Consider the following 19,288-nt stretch of genomic DNA (forward strand, 5'->3'; position numbering starts at 1 on the left):
CTTTACGTGCCACTGTCATTACCTTCCTTTCCTGTTCCGGTCGCGTATGGTTCGCGGGAGGAGCAACTGCCGGAATGCCTCTCTAATTTTACATTCGTGATCTCCTCGGGAAGTATAAGTAGAGGGAAGCAATATATTCCATACCTCATCCAGAAACGCACCCTCTCGAAACCTGGACAGCAAGCTACACTGCCATCAAGAGCGCCTCTCTTGCAGTCTGCCACCTGAGGTTGCTAAACACCTCCGTAACGCTATCACGCTTACCAAATAATCCTGTGACGAAACGCGCCGCTTTTCTTTGGATCTTCTCTATCTCCTCTGTCAACCCGACCTCAAGTATTGGTCGCACGAGTGTTTTGTAAGCCACTTCCTTTGTTGATGGACTACATTTTGTAAGGACTCTCCCAATGAATCTCAACCTGGCACTCGCCTTAGCAACAATTAATTTTATACCATCATTCCACTTGAAATCGTTCCGTACGCATACTACCAGATATTTTACAGAAGTAACTGTTACCAGTGTTTGTTCCTCTATCATATAATCATACATTAAAGGATCCCTGTTTCTATGTATTCACAATACATTACATTTGTCTATGTTGAGTATAAGTTACCACTACCCACATCAAGTGCCTATCCGCTGCAGATCTTCCTGCATTTCGCTGCAATTTTCTAATGGTGCAACTTCTCTGTATACTACAGCATCATCGGCAAAAAGCCGCATGAAACTTCCGACAGTATCTACTAGGTCCTCTTCAAATAATATATCCACATATAATGCCACACTTTTACTTGTTGTGATAGATTCGCACGTGGTGGTACGCTGCTTGGTTCCAACGTTGTAGGTATTTGTCTAGAAATGATTCCAGTTATCTCTATTATAAGTGAATACCACGTGTCACAGGACTCTGGAAACATAATCCACCATTGTGTATAGGAGAGGAAGTTACAATGAAGGACACCTTTAAAACGTGGCACCTACAGGTACTGTGGCCCATGATTGGCTGGATAGTTCTTATGATACCCTTCAGTTGAGGAAGAATCGCAGCGTTGCGATGTAGCTTTGACAACGTGTACCAGTTGACACGAAAGCTGTAGATTTCGTTTCCTTGTGTTTATGAAAACATGTTAGTTTCACAGCAACTCGTGCTCACCTGGCCATGGCGAGCAGAAGGGTGTTCTTGAAGAGGTTCCAGCTGGAGAAGATGGCCAGGTAGCCGACGCGGTCCCGCTTGGCCTTGGCCACGCGGTGCAGCACCTGCAGGGTGAACGGCGGCAGGCTGGAGCCATTGGTGGCGGCGATCCGCCGCAGCACGCTCAGCGCCTCCTCCTCGCGCCCCCTGCACGTCAGCCAGCGCGGCGACTCGGGGAACCACCTACAGGAAACCACCTGTCTCGCAATATTTTACGTTATAAACAGAGCAGGAAGGCTCGTAGGATTGAAGTTCACGTTTTGCCAGAATCTTTTACATTCGAGAAGCAGTACTTTTTTAGTTGAAAAAGTTAGAGGTGGTGTAATCCAGAGACTTTTCTGCAGTGTACTGTGTTGTCCAATCCCATACAAAGAAAGAAGCTTTAAGTATGTATAATTATGTTCCAGTATAAACTCCTGTCTGGCGAGAGATGGGGCTTGCACCCCTTTACCATTCTCCACCCTTACAAATCCTTAATCCATCCCATCCTCTGTTATGCCAGATCCGCCTGAATATTCAACCCCCTTCCCCCAAATCTATGAGCCCCTCCAGATCCTTGAACCCCACGCTTTCCGCCTCGCCTTCCGTATACGCCTCCCGTCACCCAGGCGGACTCCGGCCTGTGTGGCCGTGCGGTTCTAGGCGCTTCACTCTCGAACCGTGTGATCGCTACAGTCCTGCCTCGGGCATGGATGTGTGTGCTGTCCTCAGGTTAGTTAGGTTTTAGTAGTTCTAAGTACTAGGGGACTGATGACCTCACATGTTAAGTCCTATAGTGCTCAGAGCCATTTGAACCCACGTGGATCCTCTACAGCCTCATTCCTTTCCCCCATCTGCTCCTATTCCTCGAACATATCCGCATTCTCTACACCTCCCGCCTCCTCGATCCCCCTCACCCCCTGGTTGCTCCTCTCCTCTCCAATTCCAGCCCTCTGCCACGTCTTTACTGTTGTGTCCCCCCTACCCTGCATCTCTACACCATTCATCTCCTTTCCTAAGGTGGCATCCGTCAAATCCCCCTCCCGGATAATGCCCGCTGTCCTTCCATTTAACGCTCCTATCAACTCTGATTTCCCCCCCTCCTTCCCTCTGTCCAGTCCCCGGACTCCCACCTTCCATCCTGTTTTCTCCGCACCTCCCCTCTTCCCCCCCCTCCAAGTCATTTTGTAATCACGTCCTCTGCCTTTCCCCACTCCCTGTCGAGTCTGCCCAGCACACGCCCCCATCTTATGGCTCCTTGTCCTTCATTGGCTCCTCTCCCCCCTCCCCCCCACTTCGTTCTTTCCTCTCCTTCCACCCCATTCCTTTACCATCATCTGTCCAGGTTCCCCCCAACTGCCCTCGGCTCTGGTATATCGTATTTGTGCCAATTTTTTAGTGCAGTGGTCAAGTGAATGGTCAGTATTGTTCGTCTTTCCTCGCTGTCGCGAGGTGTGAATTTTATATCCATTGCGAACAGAAACCAGACTGTCGAGGTGTTTTCTTTATTGTCTCTCTATTCTTTTACCTGTCTGCTTCATATGTATTTTATCAGCATCAACAACCCTTTGTTCTATGTTTTAAGTTCTACAATTTTCCGCCTTTTTACCATTTAACGCATCGATGTTATTGCCTGCTTTAATTATGTCTTACCTTCCTCTTTTTAAAACTCCAATCTCATATTGTTCGTGGAAAGAAGGATTGTCGGTATGCCTCTGTGTGGGCTCTAATCTTTCTGATTTTATCCTCATGGTCCCTTCACAGATATACATAGGAGGCAGCAATATACTGCTTGACTCCTCGGTGAAGGTATGTTCTCGAAACTTCAACGAAAGCCCGTATCGAGCTACTGAGCGTCTCTCCTGCCGAGTCTTCCACTGGAGTTTATCTATCATCTCCGTAACGTTTTCGCCCTTACTAAATGATCCTGTAGCGAAACGCGCTGCTCTCAGTTGTATCTTCTCTATCTCTTCTATCAACTCTATCCGGCATGGATGCCACACTGCTGGGAAGTATTCAAGCAGTGGGGGAACAAGCGTACTGTAACTGACTTCCTTTGTTTTCGGATTGCATTTCCTTAGGATTCTTCCAATGAATCTCAGTCGGGCATCTGCCTTACCGACGATCAACTTTATATGATCATTCCATTTTAAATCACTCCTAATGGGTACTCCCAGATAATTTATGGAATAAGGGATGTTTCTTTCTATGTATTCGCATCACATAACACTTGTCTACATTGAGATTCAATTGGCATTTTTCGAAACCCATGCTGATTCCTACAGAGTAGATTTCTAGTCTCCAGAAAAGTCATTATACTCGAACGTAATACGTGTTCCAAAATTATACAACTGATCGACGTTAGAGGTATAGATCTGTAGCTCTGCACATCTGTTCGACGTCCCTTCTTGAAAACGGGGATGACGTATGCTCTTTTCCAATCCTTTGGAACGCTACGCTCTTCTAGAGCGGTCGCGCGGTTCCAGACTGAAGCGCCTAGAACCGCAAGGCCACACCGGCCGGCATAGAACCGCTGTTTTTCTCTAAATAGATAAATGGTTTAGTGGCCAGTGTAGGCAACAAACTGCGGTGATTTGCTAGTGATGCAGCTGTGTACGGGAATGTGTCCAAGCTGAGTTGCTGTAGGCGGACAGGAGATGACTTTAACAAGATTTCTGGTTGGTGTAATGAAGGACAGCTAGCTGTAAATACAGGTGTAGTTAAGAGGAGTAGGAAAAACAACCCCGTAATGTTAGAATATAGCATTAGTAGCGTGCGGCGTAAGAAAATCACGTCGTTTAAATTCAGGGGCGTAACGTTGAAAAGAAATATGAAATACTAGCTGACCCGGCGAACACTGTTCCGCCTTAATAAGCAGTAATCAGTGCTGCAATCATCTCAAAACGCATAACGCAAATAGATTCAAATCATCACGTGATAAATCTCTTCGAAAATTCTGTACATGTTGATCTCTGTTGTTCGCTCAACGATTTCGCAATGCCAACCGAGCCGTTTCACGGGGCTGCCTCACTTTGCTCTTGTGATTGATAAGCACAAAGTCGAGCCATACTAACTCGGGGCTCTTCACGGGAAGTTTGTTGTTCTCCTTCAGTCCTTTCATTCGCAATGTTTTGTATCCTTATTGCATTACGGCTTTATCGAGAAATATTCGATCGTCTTGGTCGCGGCATTGTTAACGTTGATTCAAAGAAAAAACAAATTATTTCTTTAAATTTTTAATTAATGATCTGTACTGATACTTAAACATAGACGTTTAGCTGTCATTTCCGTTTTGTTATTCCATGTCAGATGTGTTTTTGTTATCACGTTTTATGGTGACGTTCAGCTGACATTTGCATTTTGTTATTCCATGAAAGATTCGTTTTTGTTATACCACGTTTTATAGCGGTCTAACGGGATAAAAAGTATCCTATGTCCGTCTCCTGGCTCTAAGATACCTCTCCACCAATTTTGAGCCAAAACTGTCCATCCGTTCTTGAGTTATAAACAGTGTAACTAACAGGACTTTCTTGTATGTACACTCCTGGAAATAGAAATAAGAACACCGTGAATTCATTGTCCCAGGAAGGGGAAACTTTATTGACACATTCCTGGGGTCAGATACATCACATGATCACACTTACAGAACCACAGAACCCATAGACAAAGGAAACAGAGCATGCACAATGTCGGCACTAGTACAGTGTATATCCACCTTTCGCAGCAATGCAGGCTGCTATTCTCCCATGGAGACGATCGTAGAGATGCTGGATGTAGTCCTGTGGAACGGCTTGCCATGCCATTTCCACCTGGCGCCTCAGTTGGACCAGCGTTCGTGCTGGACGTGCAGTCCGCGTGAGACGACGCTTCATCCAGTCCCAAGCATGCTCAATGGGGGACAGATCCGGAGATCTTGCTGGCCAGGGTAGTTGACTTACGCCTTCTAGAGCACGTTGGGTGGCACAGGATACATGCGGACGTTCATTGTCCTGTTGGAACAGCAGGTTCCCTTGCCGGTCTAGGAATGGTAGAACGATGGGTTCGATGACGGTTTGGATGTACCGTGCACTATTCAGTGTCCCCTCACGATCACCAGAGGTGTACGGCCAGTGTAGGAGATAGCTCCCCACACCATGATGCAGGGTGTTGGCCCTGTGTGCCTCGGTCGTATGCAGTCCTGATTGTGGCGCTCACCTGCACGGCGCCAAACACGCATACGACCATCATTGGCACCAAGGCAGAAACGACTCTCATCGCTGAAGACGACACGTCTCCATTCGTCCCTCCATTCACGCGTGTCGCGACACCACTGGAAGCGGGCTGCACGATGTTGGGGCGTGAGCGGAAGTCGGCCTAACGGTGTGCGGGACCGTAGCCCAGCTTCATGGAGACGGTTGCGAATGGTCCTCGTCGATACCCCAGGAGCAACAGTGTCCCTAATTTGCTGGGAAGTGGCGGTGCGGTCCCCTACGGCACTGCGTAGGATCCTACGGTCTTGGCGTGCATCCGTGCGTCGCTGCGGTCCGGTCCCATGTCGACGGGCACGTGCACCTTCCCCGACCACTGGCGACAACATCGATGTACTGTGGAGACCTCACGCCCCACGTGTTGAGCAATTCGGCGGTACGTCCACGCGGCCTCCCGCATGCCCACTATACGCCCTCGCTCAAAGTCCCGTCAACTGCACATACGGTTCATGTCCACGCTGTCGCGGCATGCTACCAGTGTTAAAGACTGCGATGGAGCTCCGTATGCCACGGCAAACTTGCTGACACTGACTTCGGCGGTGCACAAACGCCGCGCAGCTAGCTCCGTTCGACGGCCAAGACCGCGGTTCCTAGTGTGTCCGCTGTGCCGTGCGTGTGATCATTGCTTGTACAGCCCTCTCGCAGTGTCCGGAGCAAGTATGGTGGGTCTGACACACCGGTGTCAATGTGTTCTTTTTTCCAGTTCCAGGAGTGTAGATAACGTCTATGTAGGGTTGTGATAGTGAAGCCGAATGGTGAACTTGAGTTTACTGGGAGAATTTTGAGAAAGGGTAGCTCATTTGTAAATGAGTTCGCATACAGAATAAAAGTCAATCTCTTATTCAGTACTGCTGGAATGTTTGGATTCCGCACAAGGTTGGATTAAAGAAAGACATGGAACCAGTTCAGAGGCGGGTTGCTAGATTTGTTATCGGTAACTTCAAACACCACACAGGTATTATGGACATGCTTCAGGATCGCAAGTGGAAATCTCTGGAGGGAAGGCGACGATCTTTCCAAGGAACACTACTGAGAAAATTTAGAGACCTGGCAATTGAAGCTGACTTCAGAACTATTGTGCTGTCGCTAACATACATCTCATGTTAGAAGCACGGAGGTAAGATATGAGAAACTGGTGCTCATATGGAGACATATAGGTCATTTTTCCCTTGCTCTGTTTGCCAGTGGAACAGGAAAGGCAATGACTATTAGTGCAATAGGGTACCACCTGCCACCCACCGTATGATGGTCTGTGGAGTCTGTACAATATGTAGATGTAGTAGATGTAATCCAAATTGGTGTCCTTCATTGGCGTGTTCTCAGTATCTTATTGATTTCTTGGGCAGTTATGTAGCTGGTGTCTGTGTGTGTGTCACGATCAGTCGGGTGAAGGCAGATTTTTGTGTTGGTCGGAGTCCTCAAACACTGGGTCAAGTCCAGCCACAGATTGGGACGGAGCTAAAGGCTGCTGCCGAAAATCGCTACCGATGGTCGAGCTGTGCGGTGATGTTGACGAAATTTAGTATGCAGTACCGCGGTCGTTAGTGCGCACCGCTGCCGAACGATGCTGGAGTCTCTTGTGGAGCATGCTGGAGACTGGAGCATGCACAGAGGGATGGGTATGTCGCTGTTGTCCTCTGGGGTTTTGGCAGTGGGACGTGCTGCTGTTCTCATACTGTGGAGCGTGTACGAGGAGAGTTGTGATTTTCGAACGTGTCTAGCTGCTTGGAGGACACGTGGGGTATAGTAACCTGCTGGCTGCGTATGCGTTATGTAATGGCAGGTTGCCAGGCGAGTGCTTACACAGCTTCTCCACCTTTATTGAGATGGTGAAGCCAGCTAGCCAGAGGCAAGAAAATGGTTCAAATGGCTCTGAGAACTATGGGACTCAACTGCTGTGGTCATTAGTCCCCTAGAACTTAGAACTACTTAAACCTAACTAACCTAAGGACATCACACACATCCATGCCGGAGGCAGGATTCGAACCTGCGACCGTAGCAGTCGCACGGTTCCGGACTGCACGCCTAGAACCGCGAGACCACCGCGGCCGGCCCAGAGGCATGAAGGAGAAAAACAATGAAACAGTGAAACTTCCAAGAATGGAGAAACAGGAGGTGTAAGGAAGTCCGCAAGGTCATAGGACACGACCACAATAGGAGCACAGTGGGGGGCGAGGGGGGCGGCGGGGGCGGGGGAGGGGGCAATGACTAGACAGAGGCGGCACCAGGCAGGGCCGCACATTAGGCTCAATGTGTGACTTGGAGCCATCTGTCAGAGGAGGAGGTAAATGTGTGCGTTGGGAATGACCCACACACAGAAAACAAGTGGCCCAGGAAGGTGTGGAGGAAACGAGGATAGGGGAGGGGGGGAGGGTAAGCAGCAGGCAGAAAGAAAGGCAGAATGATGAAAAATGTGGGTGGAGGTCAAATGCTTATGTTAGCACTGTTCGAGAATAGCACAATGTTGTCACCATAAGATGGAGAGAGGAAGGCAATGGAATGGGAGGACGCCAAGGGCACAAAAAGTGAAAGAGAAAGTCTGGAAGAGATGAGAGCATCAAACGGGTGGCAGTGGGCCACACTGTATTTGTATATGTATACCTTATACAAACCCAGTAAACTGACTCATTCCATTCATTTCAATAAAAGAAACGTTAAAAATGACCTATGTAACATGTTACTAACTACCTACATATCTAAACACAGTGTTAGTCCTTCTCAGTAGGAAACTGCAAGAGAATGAGAACAGTGTTCATTGATGCAAGATTTTCAACTCCCCCTCCTCACTCCCTTTCATCCCTCACCTTCCACTCATATACTCACTGCCCCTCCACCTTACCCATCCCCTCACTCCAACCTCCCCACTCCCCTCACCCCACCCTTCCCCCACTGCTCCATTCCCCTACTTATACTCCCATTACCATGCCCCCCCCCTACTTTCCCTCTATCCGTATGACATCATTGATAATGTCATGGATGGTTACCAGATTGCAGCCACACCTCTGATACTGACTGATTGCCCTATTGCAAAGTTATGGTAAACTGAAGAATGGTAGGAAATTAAAACAGTGATAGTGTGCTACAGGGCTTTACCCAGGCCAATGATACAACTGTGGATGTTGGGGTATTATACTAAGTATAAATTGGCCTGAAATTTTAAAAAATGCGGTGGGACATTGGTCTGTTAGTGTGAAATTCAAGGGCACTCGGTAGGACATTAGAACCCAATGTGACGATCCGAGGTAGTGACCTGGATATATTACGACACTCTCTATGATGCCCCAATCAAAGATGGTGACCAGTGACCAGGGGTCACTAGGACGTTCACTATCACATCATAATCTAAGAAAGAAATTCAAGATGGTGAACAGGGGATCTGAGAAAAAATCCAAGATGGTTTGTCTAGGAAAGGAGAACAGCCTTTATGGTTGGAAGATCACTTATTCCAAGTTTAAAATGGTGCTGGGATTCACAAAATCATCGGTTTTCCCCATTCTTTACAATTCACTTGTGCTATTATTAAACAGTTCTACCAACCCCCTCCATTCCCAACGTCACAACTCGTAAGTCTGAAACCCAAGAGCTGACCTGTTCTACCTTTAAAACTGAATAGCCCATATTTGGTTATGAAACATTTGTCACCATCATATGTAGTGATACAGTTGTTCATTTGCACCTTTATTATTGAAAGAAAGAACACAAAGTTGAGAGTTCCTTCGACAGTCAGAAATTTCACCACCAGGGCACAGACGGCGTAAAGCCAAATGCTGTTAGTGCCACACCAAGCTGGGTGGAGCTGCGCTACCCTCTCTCCACACTTTGAGTTTCCAGTAAATCCAACATTGGCACCTGTCGTGTGCCACCAGCATTGTCTAGTTCACATGATACAAGGAGCAGATACGAAGCCCGCACGTTAAATTCATTTCAGGCACAAAGTTACCACCATCACTGACGTCTGCACCTCTCAAGACTTGGTGTAGTGCAGCTGTCAAAGTGGTGTTATTCTCAGTAACTTTGCAGCAGACTCCTAAACCTCCAGATGTCAGACACTCAGGTCGGTACCAAACGTCGTGTGTCGATAGAGTATCAACGAAAACACCGATTATTTCGTGCTGTTTGTTGTCGTCCAGTAGAAGATGTGTAAATGGTAATTAAAAGTAACACCAGAACTCCAGAGCATAGGCAAACCGCATCTGTAGGGTCCTAATGTGAAGATCTCTGGTTACCAGTATGGTAGCTCAGCGTGTTCTGTCAGAGGGTTAGCTGCCTTGTGTAATAAAATAATAATGAGTGAGTGCATCAAAGATGAACCTTAACCGGGGATAATGGGACGTGCGCCCCGACCAGAAACAACTACCAATAATGAACAAAAGGTGATCAAAAAAGAAGGGAGATGAACTGGTAGAGTGTCAGATCGTTGTACTAAAGGTCACGAGGTCGAAACTCACTGATGGCGAATTCTTTTTTTAAAGACTACGCGAGAAATTGTAGTATGCGAGAACATTTTTCTGCCTTGTGAAAGGACGTTTTATAGTTCGTAGTAATGTTGTTTTGGCAGTCTGCCTTCGCTACATTTATTGAAAGTAGCAGTCCTATAGAGTACATTGTGCAGATAGGTGTGCTGTTATCTATACAAATGTACGCTACAGTATTACTACTTTCAATTAATGAAGCGAAAGCAGACTACCAAAAGAATGTAACTACAAACTCCGAAACGTCCTTTCACGTGGCAGAAAAATGTTCTCCTAAATAACCTATTTTCAATTGCTTTTGATTTCTAAGCCAGGCCTTGAGCCATTCTTGTTTTTGGTGTGATGCTGGGCCTTCAGCCCAGAATGCATCTCACGTTTTCTTTAACTAGGCCTTCAGCCGTATTGTCTAATTGTGGTCATTTAAAACAATATGTAAACAAATGGTTCCTAAAAAAATAAAGTTATGTGTTTGATTGTGCAACTCACAGTAACTGTTTACAGGCCCATCCAGAATCATAACCTTACCCTGTGCGCTTCCGAGTACCTACCAACCAGGTTTCAATAACAATCAACTATGTTGCTTGGGGCCAGGTTGTGTATCTTGCTAATGCCTAAATATGATCAGAAATATTTACAAAATAGCATTGTCGTTACAAAGTAAAACAATAGCAGGGTTTTTTTGGTCGCAGTGACGCAGCCAGATCGCTGCATCCGGCGGCATACTACAAAAAGGACCACGAAAACCCCAAAAAATAAATTACAAGACTTGCTGCCAAGTAGGACAAGTCAAGACAAGACGGAACCGGCTTCAGTATGTCTCCGGATACTTTTAATCAGATAGCGTGTGAAACCCCATTGGGAGATATGTTCGCGTCGGCGACATTTCAGCGGTCATGAATGATAACAGCTCGTCAACGATTTCGATGTCACGCCATAACACGTGGTCACCGACATCAGCATGAAAAAGGGTGCTCGACGTTCCTTGAGAGATGCACCTCTATACATCGTCCACAAAAATGGGTTACAGAAGAGGAAGTACCATTTATTACACGCACATAGGAAGAGGCATCGGTATTGGATGTCAGTTGATACCTCTGCAACAACAAGTAAGTCTGATATTACTTACGTTTTCCACTTACTGGTAATATTAAATTTCAAATCGCCTATCAGCAGGCCTTCGTACATACCAATCATCTTACCTGCAGAAGAATAGTAATACAAGGCAGCACAGTGCTGCAAAAAGGAAGGAGTGCTTCCAGCTGGGAAACATCTGAACACACAAGCAGGCGGACACCAGTCCTATAGGTAGACCAATGCATGCCATGCAATTGATACAAGAGCGGTTTTTGATATCCGTCAATTCCGTCCCTGAAATATCAAAATCAGCATCTTATTTAATTACTAAATTTAAAATTTCACGCTTTTTTAAGTTATTTCAGGTGATACACTTCCATATTACCGTGTACACTAACATTTACAAATAAAATGCAACACTTAGAATAACAACAAACAAATGAATAATACTGAGTCCACATACAGCTAAAGGTTACATAACATATACATTAAATTTGTAGAGAAAAATAATGTACGACCAAAACCAGAGTTCGATCTGATTAACATATAATGAAGAGATCATATAAATTGCCTCGGAGAAATTTCATATTACCAACAAAGCACAAAAATAAAAACGGCTTTACAGAACATAAAGCAGCTGACAGGAACCTTGTGCGTGTTGTTATTATAATGCGATTACAGGCAAATTTCTACGCACTCATCTCACATGTCGCAACATGAAACTGCGTGTTTTCAAAGTGATGATAGTTGCGCTCTTATATTCGAAGTAGTCAGTTGACATACTGAAATTGGTTCAGGGGGATAGGGACATATTTACCTGTGGCTACGATCTTTATGAGTCAGTTCCACGAGGTAAGCAGCTCTCCCTACAGCTAACACAGTTAAGTTAGTTCAAAGGAAACCAAGGATACAGAATAAGACAGTACCTGCTTCAGTTTGAGCATACCCTTAGCCGTATGTGACTATGTTACAGTGCCATTATGTGCTGCTGCAGATTTTAGCGTAATGTACAGTCCTTAGTTTCCCCTTCATCAAATTAGCTAGTCAAGAAAAGTGTATTATTTGTTTACGTTGTGTATGATATGTGTACTAAAATGTAATTTTTTGTTTTTGTTTTTTTCGTGTAAAGAAATATTAAAATATGGAATGTAAAAATAACTCAGTACTAATAGGGACTAAACACAGCACTTCTAAGGTATGAAAGAATTACGATTCTTCAGTGGATGACATACGTTACGTATACAACATTCTCGTAATTTTGTTATGTGAAGTCACAAGTATTCGTCTCCGAATAACTGCTGCAACTTACATCCTTGTGTATCTTCTTAAATCTTCTTACTGTATTCTTCTCTTGGTCTCGCTCTACAATTTTTGCCTCCCACACATCCCTCCAATATTAAATTGGTGATCCCTTGATGTCTCATAATGTGTCCTGTCAGCTAATCTTTTCTTCTAATCACGTTCCGTCACAAATTTTTTCTCTCTATTTCGATTCAACACTTCTTCATTGGCTACGTGATCTGGTCATCTGTCCTTCATCATTCGTCTGTAGCACCACATTTCAAAACCTTCTGTTCTGATCTAAACTGTTTATTATCCACATTTCACTTCCATTCATAGCTGCATTCCACACAAATACTTCCAGAAAAGACTTCCTAACACTTGAACGCATATTAGATATTAAAGATGTATCTTCTTCAGAAAGCTTGCCGTAGACATTCTAGATATTTTGACCCCTACTTATGCCATCATTAGTAATTTTTCTGCCATATAACTAAACCCATCTATAAGTGTCTAGTTTCCTAATCTAATTGCTTGAGTATCACCTGATTTAATTCGACTAAAATCCTTTATCCTTGCTATGTTTTTGTTGATATTAATCCTATATCTTCCTTGTCAATTCCGTTCAGCTCCTCTTGCAAGTCATTTTCTGTCTCTAATAGAATTACAATATCATCGGCACACTTCAGAGTTTCTATTTCTACTCCCTGAAATTTAATTTCTAGAGCAAATTTTTCTTTGGTTTGCTTTACTGATTGCTCATTGTACAGACTGTCTCATTTCCTTCTCAACCGTTGCTTCCTTTTCACGCACCTCGTCTCTTATAACTGCCGTCTAGTTTCTGTACAAGTTGTAAACAGCCTTTCACTTCCTCTATTTTACCCCTGCTACCTTCAGATATTTAGAGCGAGTATTCCACCCAGCATTCTCAAAAGGTTTGTCTAAGTCTCCAAATGCTACAAACGTGGTTCACCTTTCCTTAATCTATCTTGATGGTGAACTTCTAAAATCAAACTTAAGGTCACTCGACTTGGGGTGAGGAACAAATGGTGTTCCGAATATTAGCGAAATGCACCATCTTAGTTCCTGCTTGACCAACACGCCAGGCAAGTACTAAAGGGTATTATTTAACTACGTGCTCTGCGTATGACGTTTGTACTAAAGTGTTGTTTTCTTTGTTCGCTTCATGTCGCACAGGTAAGACAGAGACAAAGCGCACCAATGGTGTCCTACCAACGCAATAACTGCCAGTGCAAGTGACTAAAAAAAGGGGACTGAAAGCTTATGATGATGAGAACAATGGGCCATCTTTACCAGGTCATCTCTCCGCAGTCTTATAAGATGTATGTATGAATGTATTTATCTGTGATGTTTTACCTCACAAGTCTTGCACATGTAAAAATAACTGCGTATTATATCAACACCACATTATAAAATTCCCCCCCCCCCCCCCCACCACCACCACCCTCTACCCAATGGCGCTACCATATTGTGAGAACGTACTTGGCTACCACAGGGTCCCAGCCTTTGCAGCAACTCTTCTGTCCGTGCTCTAAGCTTATACTTCGACTATCACTTTCCCCCCTCTGACCCTCCGTCAGATGAGTTTCTTGGCGCAGACACTTCTTGGACCTGGTTTATGATTTGGGACTCGAGTCTGTACTTCCGACGTTTCTTTGAAACTTTTCATTAAATAAATATATGGGCTCCATTTTCGCGTTTTACCTGTCACCAATTTTCAAAATTTCGGGAAGTGTAGTTCTTGTAGGGAACATTGGCCAATGCGGTGTATGCACCACCTTTGTTCCTTTCCATCCTGCACTCTTCCATTTAATAATGTAGTACACCCAATACCCAACACAGCAGCCATCACATTGTGGAGGAGGGGTTGTCAAGAACCTGTGCTATGGTACACCCTAACTATGCAGGGATCACACTGTTGTGGCCTGAGGTGAAGACTTGCCATGTATGCCAAGGAATTTGTGCCCATCATGACTGGGCCAAGAGGATTCCAAGCAACTGATTAGTGACCCAGTAGCCATTGCTGTGGCTAGGTGATGCCCATTGGGAAAGCCTACGTTGTGTGGGAGGCACCATGTCAGATGAGCCACAAATGAAGCAGATGAAGTTATCTCCTGCAGATGGCCATATGGCTCCAGCAGTCTCTGTGGGAGAACGTCCTCGTTTAATGCAGAGAGATGCAATCGTAAAATGTTCCATTCTCTGGCTACGCTTTGGGAGAAACAATTTGCTTAGCAGCAAGCAGAGAAATGCTCCCCTATTACTCATTTTGCCAAGGACTAACAGGGATTCCTTCTTGGCCACGAAACCTTTGTTCTTTGTGGAGAACATAGAATACAACCTGGGGACGTGGCAGAAATCTATAAAATGATAAGTCAGTTTTTATCGACGCAAATTCGCCCACCGAGTCACAGACGCTGCTCACTTGTCACAGGTGTTTGTAATTCCCCATACTCCCCACACTAGTGTGAATATGGTTCAGGGCATCATTTTCCAATAAGACCTGCTCTTGCAATCTGACAATGAGTTACCTGTCAGCTTGGAGTGATGGGGTGTACACATTGTCTGTCATGTCCATAGGGGCCAACGTGCAATAGGATCGCTACCAGTGCCTTCACCTTGGCCTTTGATGGTGATCCATTGCCTTAAAAGGTCATGGTGATGGTACACTAATGCGATGTGGTACCGAATGTTTTCCCTCCCGCTCCCCATGTGGTGCTTCAAGTGTTTGATGTTTGGGAACATTCTTTCACATTCCCATGAAAGCCCCATCTGTACAGATTGCGGACGACTGTTGCCTCCAAATGCTCCGTGTGTCCCTCCTTCCCATATGTGTCAACTGCGGAAAGCACTACTCTCGTGCCTGTCAGACTGCATCATTTTCCAGAGTGAGCAGAAATTATAAGAATATAAGACTCTGGGCAAACTAACTTATCAACCGGGGCAAGTATAAGTGGTTGCACTCAGTTTGTATTACAGTGTCATATGCTACAGCTACAACGACGTCGCCACCTTTGGCGATGGTACTCCCGCCTGTTAAGCTTCATACAGTGGGCCCTAAGGGCAGTTCGACTATGTTTGCCTCCCGATGGTTGGCGGCTTTCCTCTTGCTGCATCCCCCACACCTACTTCAGGATCATTGGCTTCCCACCTGTTACGTATATCGGACTCCACCTCCCAGCTAGAGACACATCATCCTCCTCCAGCTTCTCTCGCCAGGAAGACGCGCTTGGGAAATTTTCTTGCAAGGTTTCTGCAGTTCTATAGCCAGACACCAGTCAGTGGTTGATGAAACCAGAGGCTGCTGGTTGCAGGGTTTTGTCATCGCCATCATTACCTGAAATTGATTCAAAGAGGTCACAATATCATCCAAATCCTCAAAGGAGAGGAAGATATGGCGAACTCCTCCTAGAAGGAGATTCCTGTGTCTCCCATGCCACTAAATCCTATCTGTTCCACTCCTGTGGCGGAAACAGAAATTCCAGCAGCCTCTGAGATCCAAAGTAGCACCACACAATGGAACCTAGAACCTCAGTATGTTGATGCCATAACCCCTCAACCAGTGGCAGCAGGTGGTCGTAGTGGGTAATGTGGCTCACAATACTACATTATTCTCCAGTGGAATTGTCGCGGTATTTTCCATCACCTGGCTGTGCTATGGCATCTTTTACTCTCTTTGCTCTTCGCCTGTCTTCTGGAATGCCCTTCAGTAGACTTGGTTACCAGTAACTCAGGCTGTGGCCTTTCACGAATACCATGGACATCGTAAGAATCGTGTTACCTGTGACTAGGTGTCGGGGGGAGTTTGCACATATGTTCTGGACACTCCATACAGCGAACCTGTGCTTTTTAATACACCTTTTGAGGCTGTGGATGTGCGTGAAGGCACTTCGCCTCCCTCCTGATCATGAACTGTCTCAGAACATATTGTTTGCATTCGTTTTTTCAGCTCCCTCACATCTTCTAATCTTAAGTGATGTCATTGCTCGTAATCCTTTGCGAGATGGAACCATCGTCGTTGGCCGTAGTAAATATCTCAGAAACTGACTGGTACAACTTCACCTTATCCGCTTGAATACTACTGCCCCTCCACACTTCAGTGTAGCAAACAGACCTTTCTCAGTCATTAACATTTCCATCTGCACCTCTTGTCTTCTTCCATCCATCCACTGGAGAGTCACACTATAACTGCATGCGTTCTCAGAAACGATAAGTTCACAAAGGTACTTGTATCACACTAGAACAACTGAAATAAAATGTTCAAACGAACCTGCGTTCTGTATTTCAATTTAAAAATCTACCTGTTACCAACTGTTCGTCTAAAATTGTGATCCATATGTTTGTGACAATTACAGCGCCATCTATCACAAAGCGAAAAAATTTCTTTACGTGCTACACGAATATGTAATAAAAATGGGGGTTCCTATTTTAAAAAAGTGCAGTTGACATCCGTTTCACCTATGGCAGCGCCATCTAACGAGTCAACCATAGCGCTATCTCGTTTCCCCCTTCAAGCTAGACAAGTTTCGTTCTTTGTAGTTTTTTCGTTTGATGCTTATTTCATGAGATATGTGGCCCTGTCACTATCAATGGACCACCCTGTATAGCTCTACTATGGTTAATATTTGTTCATGTAACTGCGTATCTTGCACTTGTGGATGTTTTAGAACTGAAATGTATTGTATCCAGAGCACAACACGTAAAGGGTTCTAGGTGTGTGACGGAACTACGTTCTGTGTCGTGTCTGTAGTGCTCCTAGTGGATGATTTTTCAACAACAGTTATAAATTGAATTCTTCAACCGGTGTTTTCAGATAAATAAGATTCTTACAAAATGTGTGTCTACTTGTACCTTTACATGAGCCGCTGAGAACCAAAGTGGTCTAGATAAAAAAAAAAAAATACTTTTGAGTTATAGCACTCAGTTTACTCATAATGCATGGAAATTTGTTGACGTAGGGTGGAGTAAAAATAACTCGCAATTGAGCCACTTGAGATCTCCCAACATATTCTTCCGCTCACGCCATAGTGAACAGTGTTCGCGGGAATACTGGTGTAGCTGAAGCGGCTAGGCCACATAGTCTTGTTGTCCTGTATTTTTTTGCTTGTTTGTTTCCGTTCTAAAATCAAAAAGGCATTGTAACAGTGCCACTAACTACACTACTGGCCATTAACATTACTACACCAAGAAGAAATGCAAACGATAAACGGGTATTCATTGGACATATATATTATATTAGACCTGACATATGAATACATTTCCACGCAGTTTGGGTGCATAGATCCTGAGAAATCAGTACCCAGAATAACCACCTCTGGCCGTAATAACGGCCTTCATACGCCTGGTCATTGAGTCAAAAATAGCTTGGATGCCATGTACAGGTACAGCTGCCCATGCAGCTTCTACACGATACCACAACTCATCAAGAGTAGTGACTGGCGTATTGTGACGAGCCAGTTGCTCGGTCACCATTGACCAGACGTTTTCAGTTGGTGAGAGATCTGGAGAATGTGCTGGCCAGGGCAGCAGTGGAACATTTTCTTTATCCGGGAAGGCCCGTACAGGACCTACAAAATGCGGTCGTGGATTATCTTGCTGAAATGTAGGGTTTCTCAGGGATCGAATGAATGTAGAGCCACACATCTGAAATGTATCGTCCACTATTCAAAGTACCGTCAGTGCGAACAAGTGGTGACCGAGACGTGTAGCCAATGGCACCCCATACCATCTCGCAGGGTGATACGCCAGTATGGCATCCAAATTGCGTCCACCGCGATGTCGCCAAACACGGATGCGACCATCATGATGCTGTAAACAGAACCTGGATTCATCCGAAAAAATGACGTTTGCCATTCGTGTACCCAGGTTCGTCGTTGAGTACACCATCGATGGCACTATTGTCTGTGATGCAGTGTCAAGTGTAACCGCAGCCATGATGTCCGAGCTGATAGTCCATGCTGCTGCAAACGTCGTCGAACTGTTCATGTAGATGGTTCTTGTCTTGCAAACGTCCCCATCTGTTGACTCAGGGATCGAGACGTGGCTGCAGGATCCGTTACAGCCATACGGATAAGATGCGTGTCATCTCGACTGCTAGCGACACGAGGCCGTCGAGATGCAGCACGGCGTTCCGTATTACCCTCCTGAACCCACCGATTCCATATTCTGCTAACAGTCATTGGATCTCGACGAACGCGAGCAGCAATGTCACGATAGGATAAACCGCTATCGCGGTAGTCTACAATCCGACCTTTATCAAAGTCGGAAACGTGATGGTACGCATTTCTCCTCCTTACACGAGGCATCACAACAACGTTTCACCAGGCAACGCTGGTCAACTGCTGTTTGTGTATGAGAAATCAGTTGGAAACTTTCCTCATGTCAGCACGTTGTAGGTGTCGCCACCGGCGCCAACCTTGTGTGAATGCTCTGAAAAGGTAAGCATCTTCTTCTTGTCGCTTAAATTTCGCGTCTGTAGCACGTAATCTTCTTGGTGTTGCAATTTTAATGGGCTCTAGTGTATCAGCATTGTTTTGTTTCTTTAGATCTGTAATATCCAGTTGCTATTAAAGTAAAAATTGTCCTTATAAGGGAAGGGTGCACTCCATGTTGAAGTCTAGGTTAAAACCTACACGAGTCAAGAAGTGATGTCGCACATTAAATGCATGAACCATAATACACATCCGTCTCAACAATGTCACCGAGGCAATAAAGGAAAGACATGATGACATTTCTCCCGTACATCCGTCCGGAGCAACCAACTGACAACTGCAAGTTCGGCTTAGGAATCTGAACCTGGACATGTTGACGATTCGGCAGAGGAAGATGGTGTAGACAGTGAAATAGAATAAACGGATACACTGCTGAACTATTAGACAGGCCCAGTAGGTAGCATTCTGGTGGTTAAGAACAATAATGAAATTATTTTAACCGAATTTCTGAGAGAGAAGTTCATAATGGCTCCAATAAGTGCAGACTCACATTAATTGTATGGCATTATGTTCATGTTTCATAAATAAAT

At 45.1% G+C, this 19,288-nt stretch overlaps 2 protein-coding genes across 2 annotated transcripts in view; both read right to left on the minus strand.

Annotated features, from left to right (window-relative positions):
• LOC126355299 (solute carrier family 22 member 7-like) overlaps positions 1-19,288 on the minus strand; it is a 570,778-nt gene that overhangs the window by 489,301 nt on the left and 62,189 nt on the right. The gene's annotated exons all lie outside the window — the stretch shown is intronic.
• The window catches only part of LOC126355845 (carcinine transporter-like), a 361,113-nt gene that overhangs the window by 235,146 nt on the left and 106,679 nt on the right, over positions 1-19,288 (minus strand). The window contains exons 5-6 of the mRNA XM_050006305.1: positions 11,091-11,259; positions 1,155-1,376 (exon numbers count right to left, since the gene is read on the minus strand). Of these exons, the coding sequence (XP_049862262.1) occupies positions 1,155-1,376; positions 11,091-11,259 (391 nt within the window). The remainder of the gene's footprint in view (positions 1-1,154; positions 1,377-11,090; positions 11,260-19,288) is intronic.

The sequence above is a fragment of the Schistocerca gregaria genome, chromosome 3 (assembly GCF_023897955.1).
Source record: "Schistocerca gregaria isolate iqSchGreg1 chromosome 3, iqSchGreg1.2, whole genome shotgun sequence".
Lineage (NCBI taxonomy): Eukaryota > Metazoa > Arthropoda > Insecta > Orthoptera > Acrididae > Schistocerca > Schistocerca gregaria.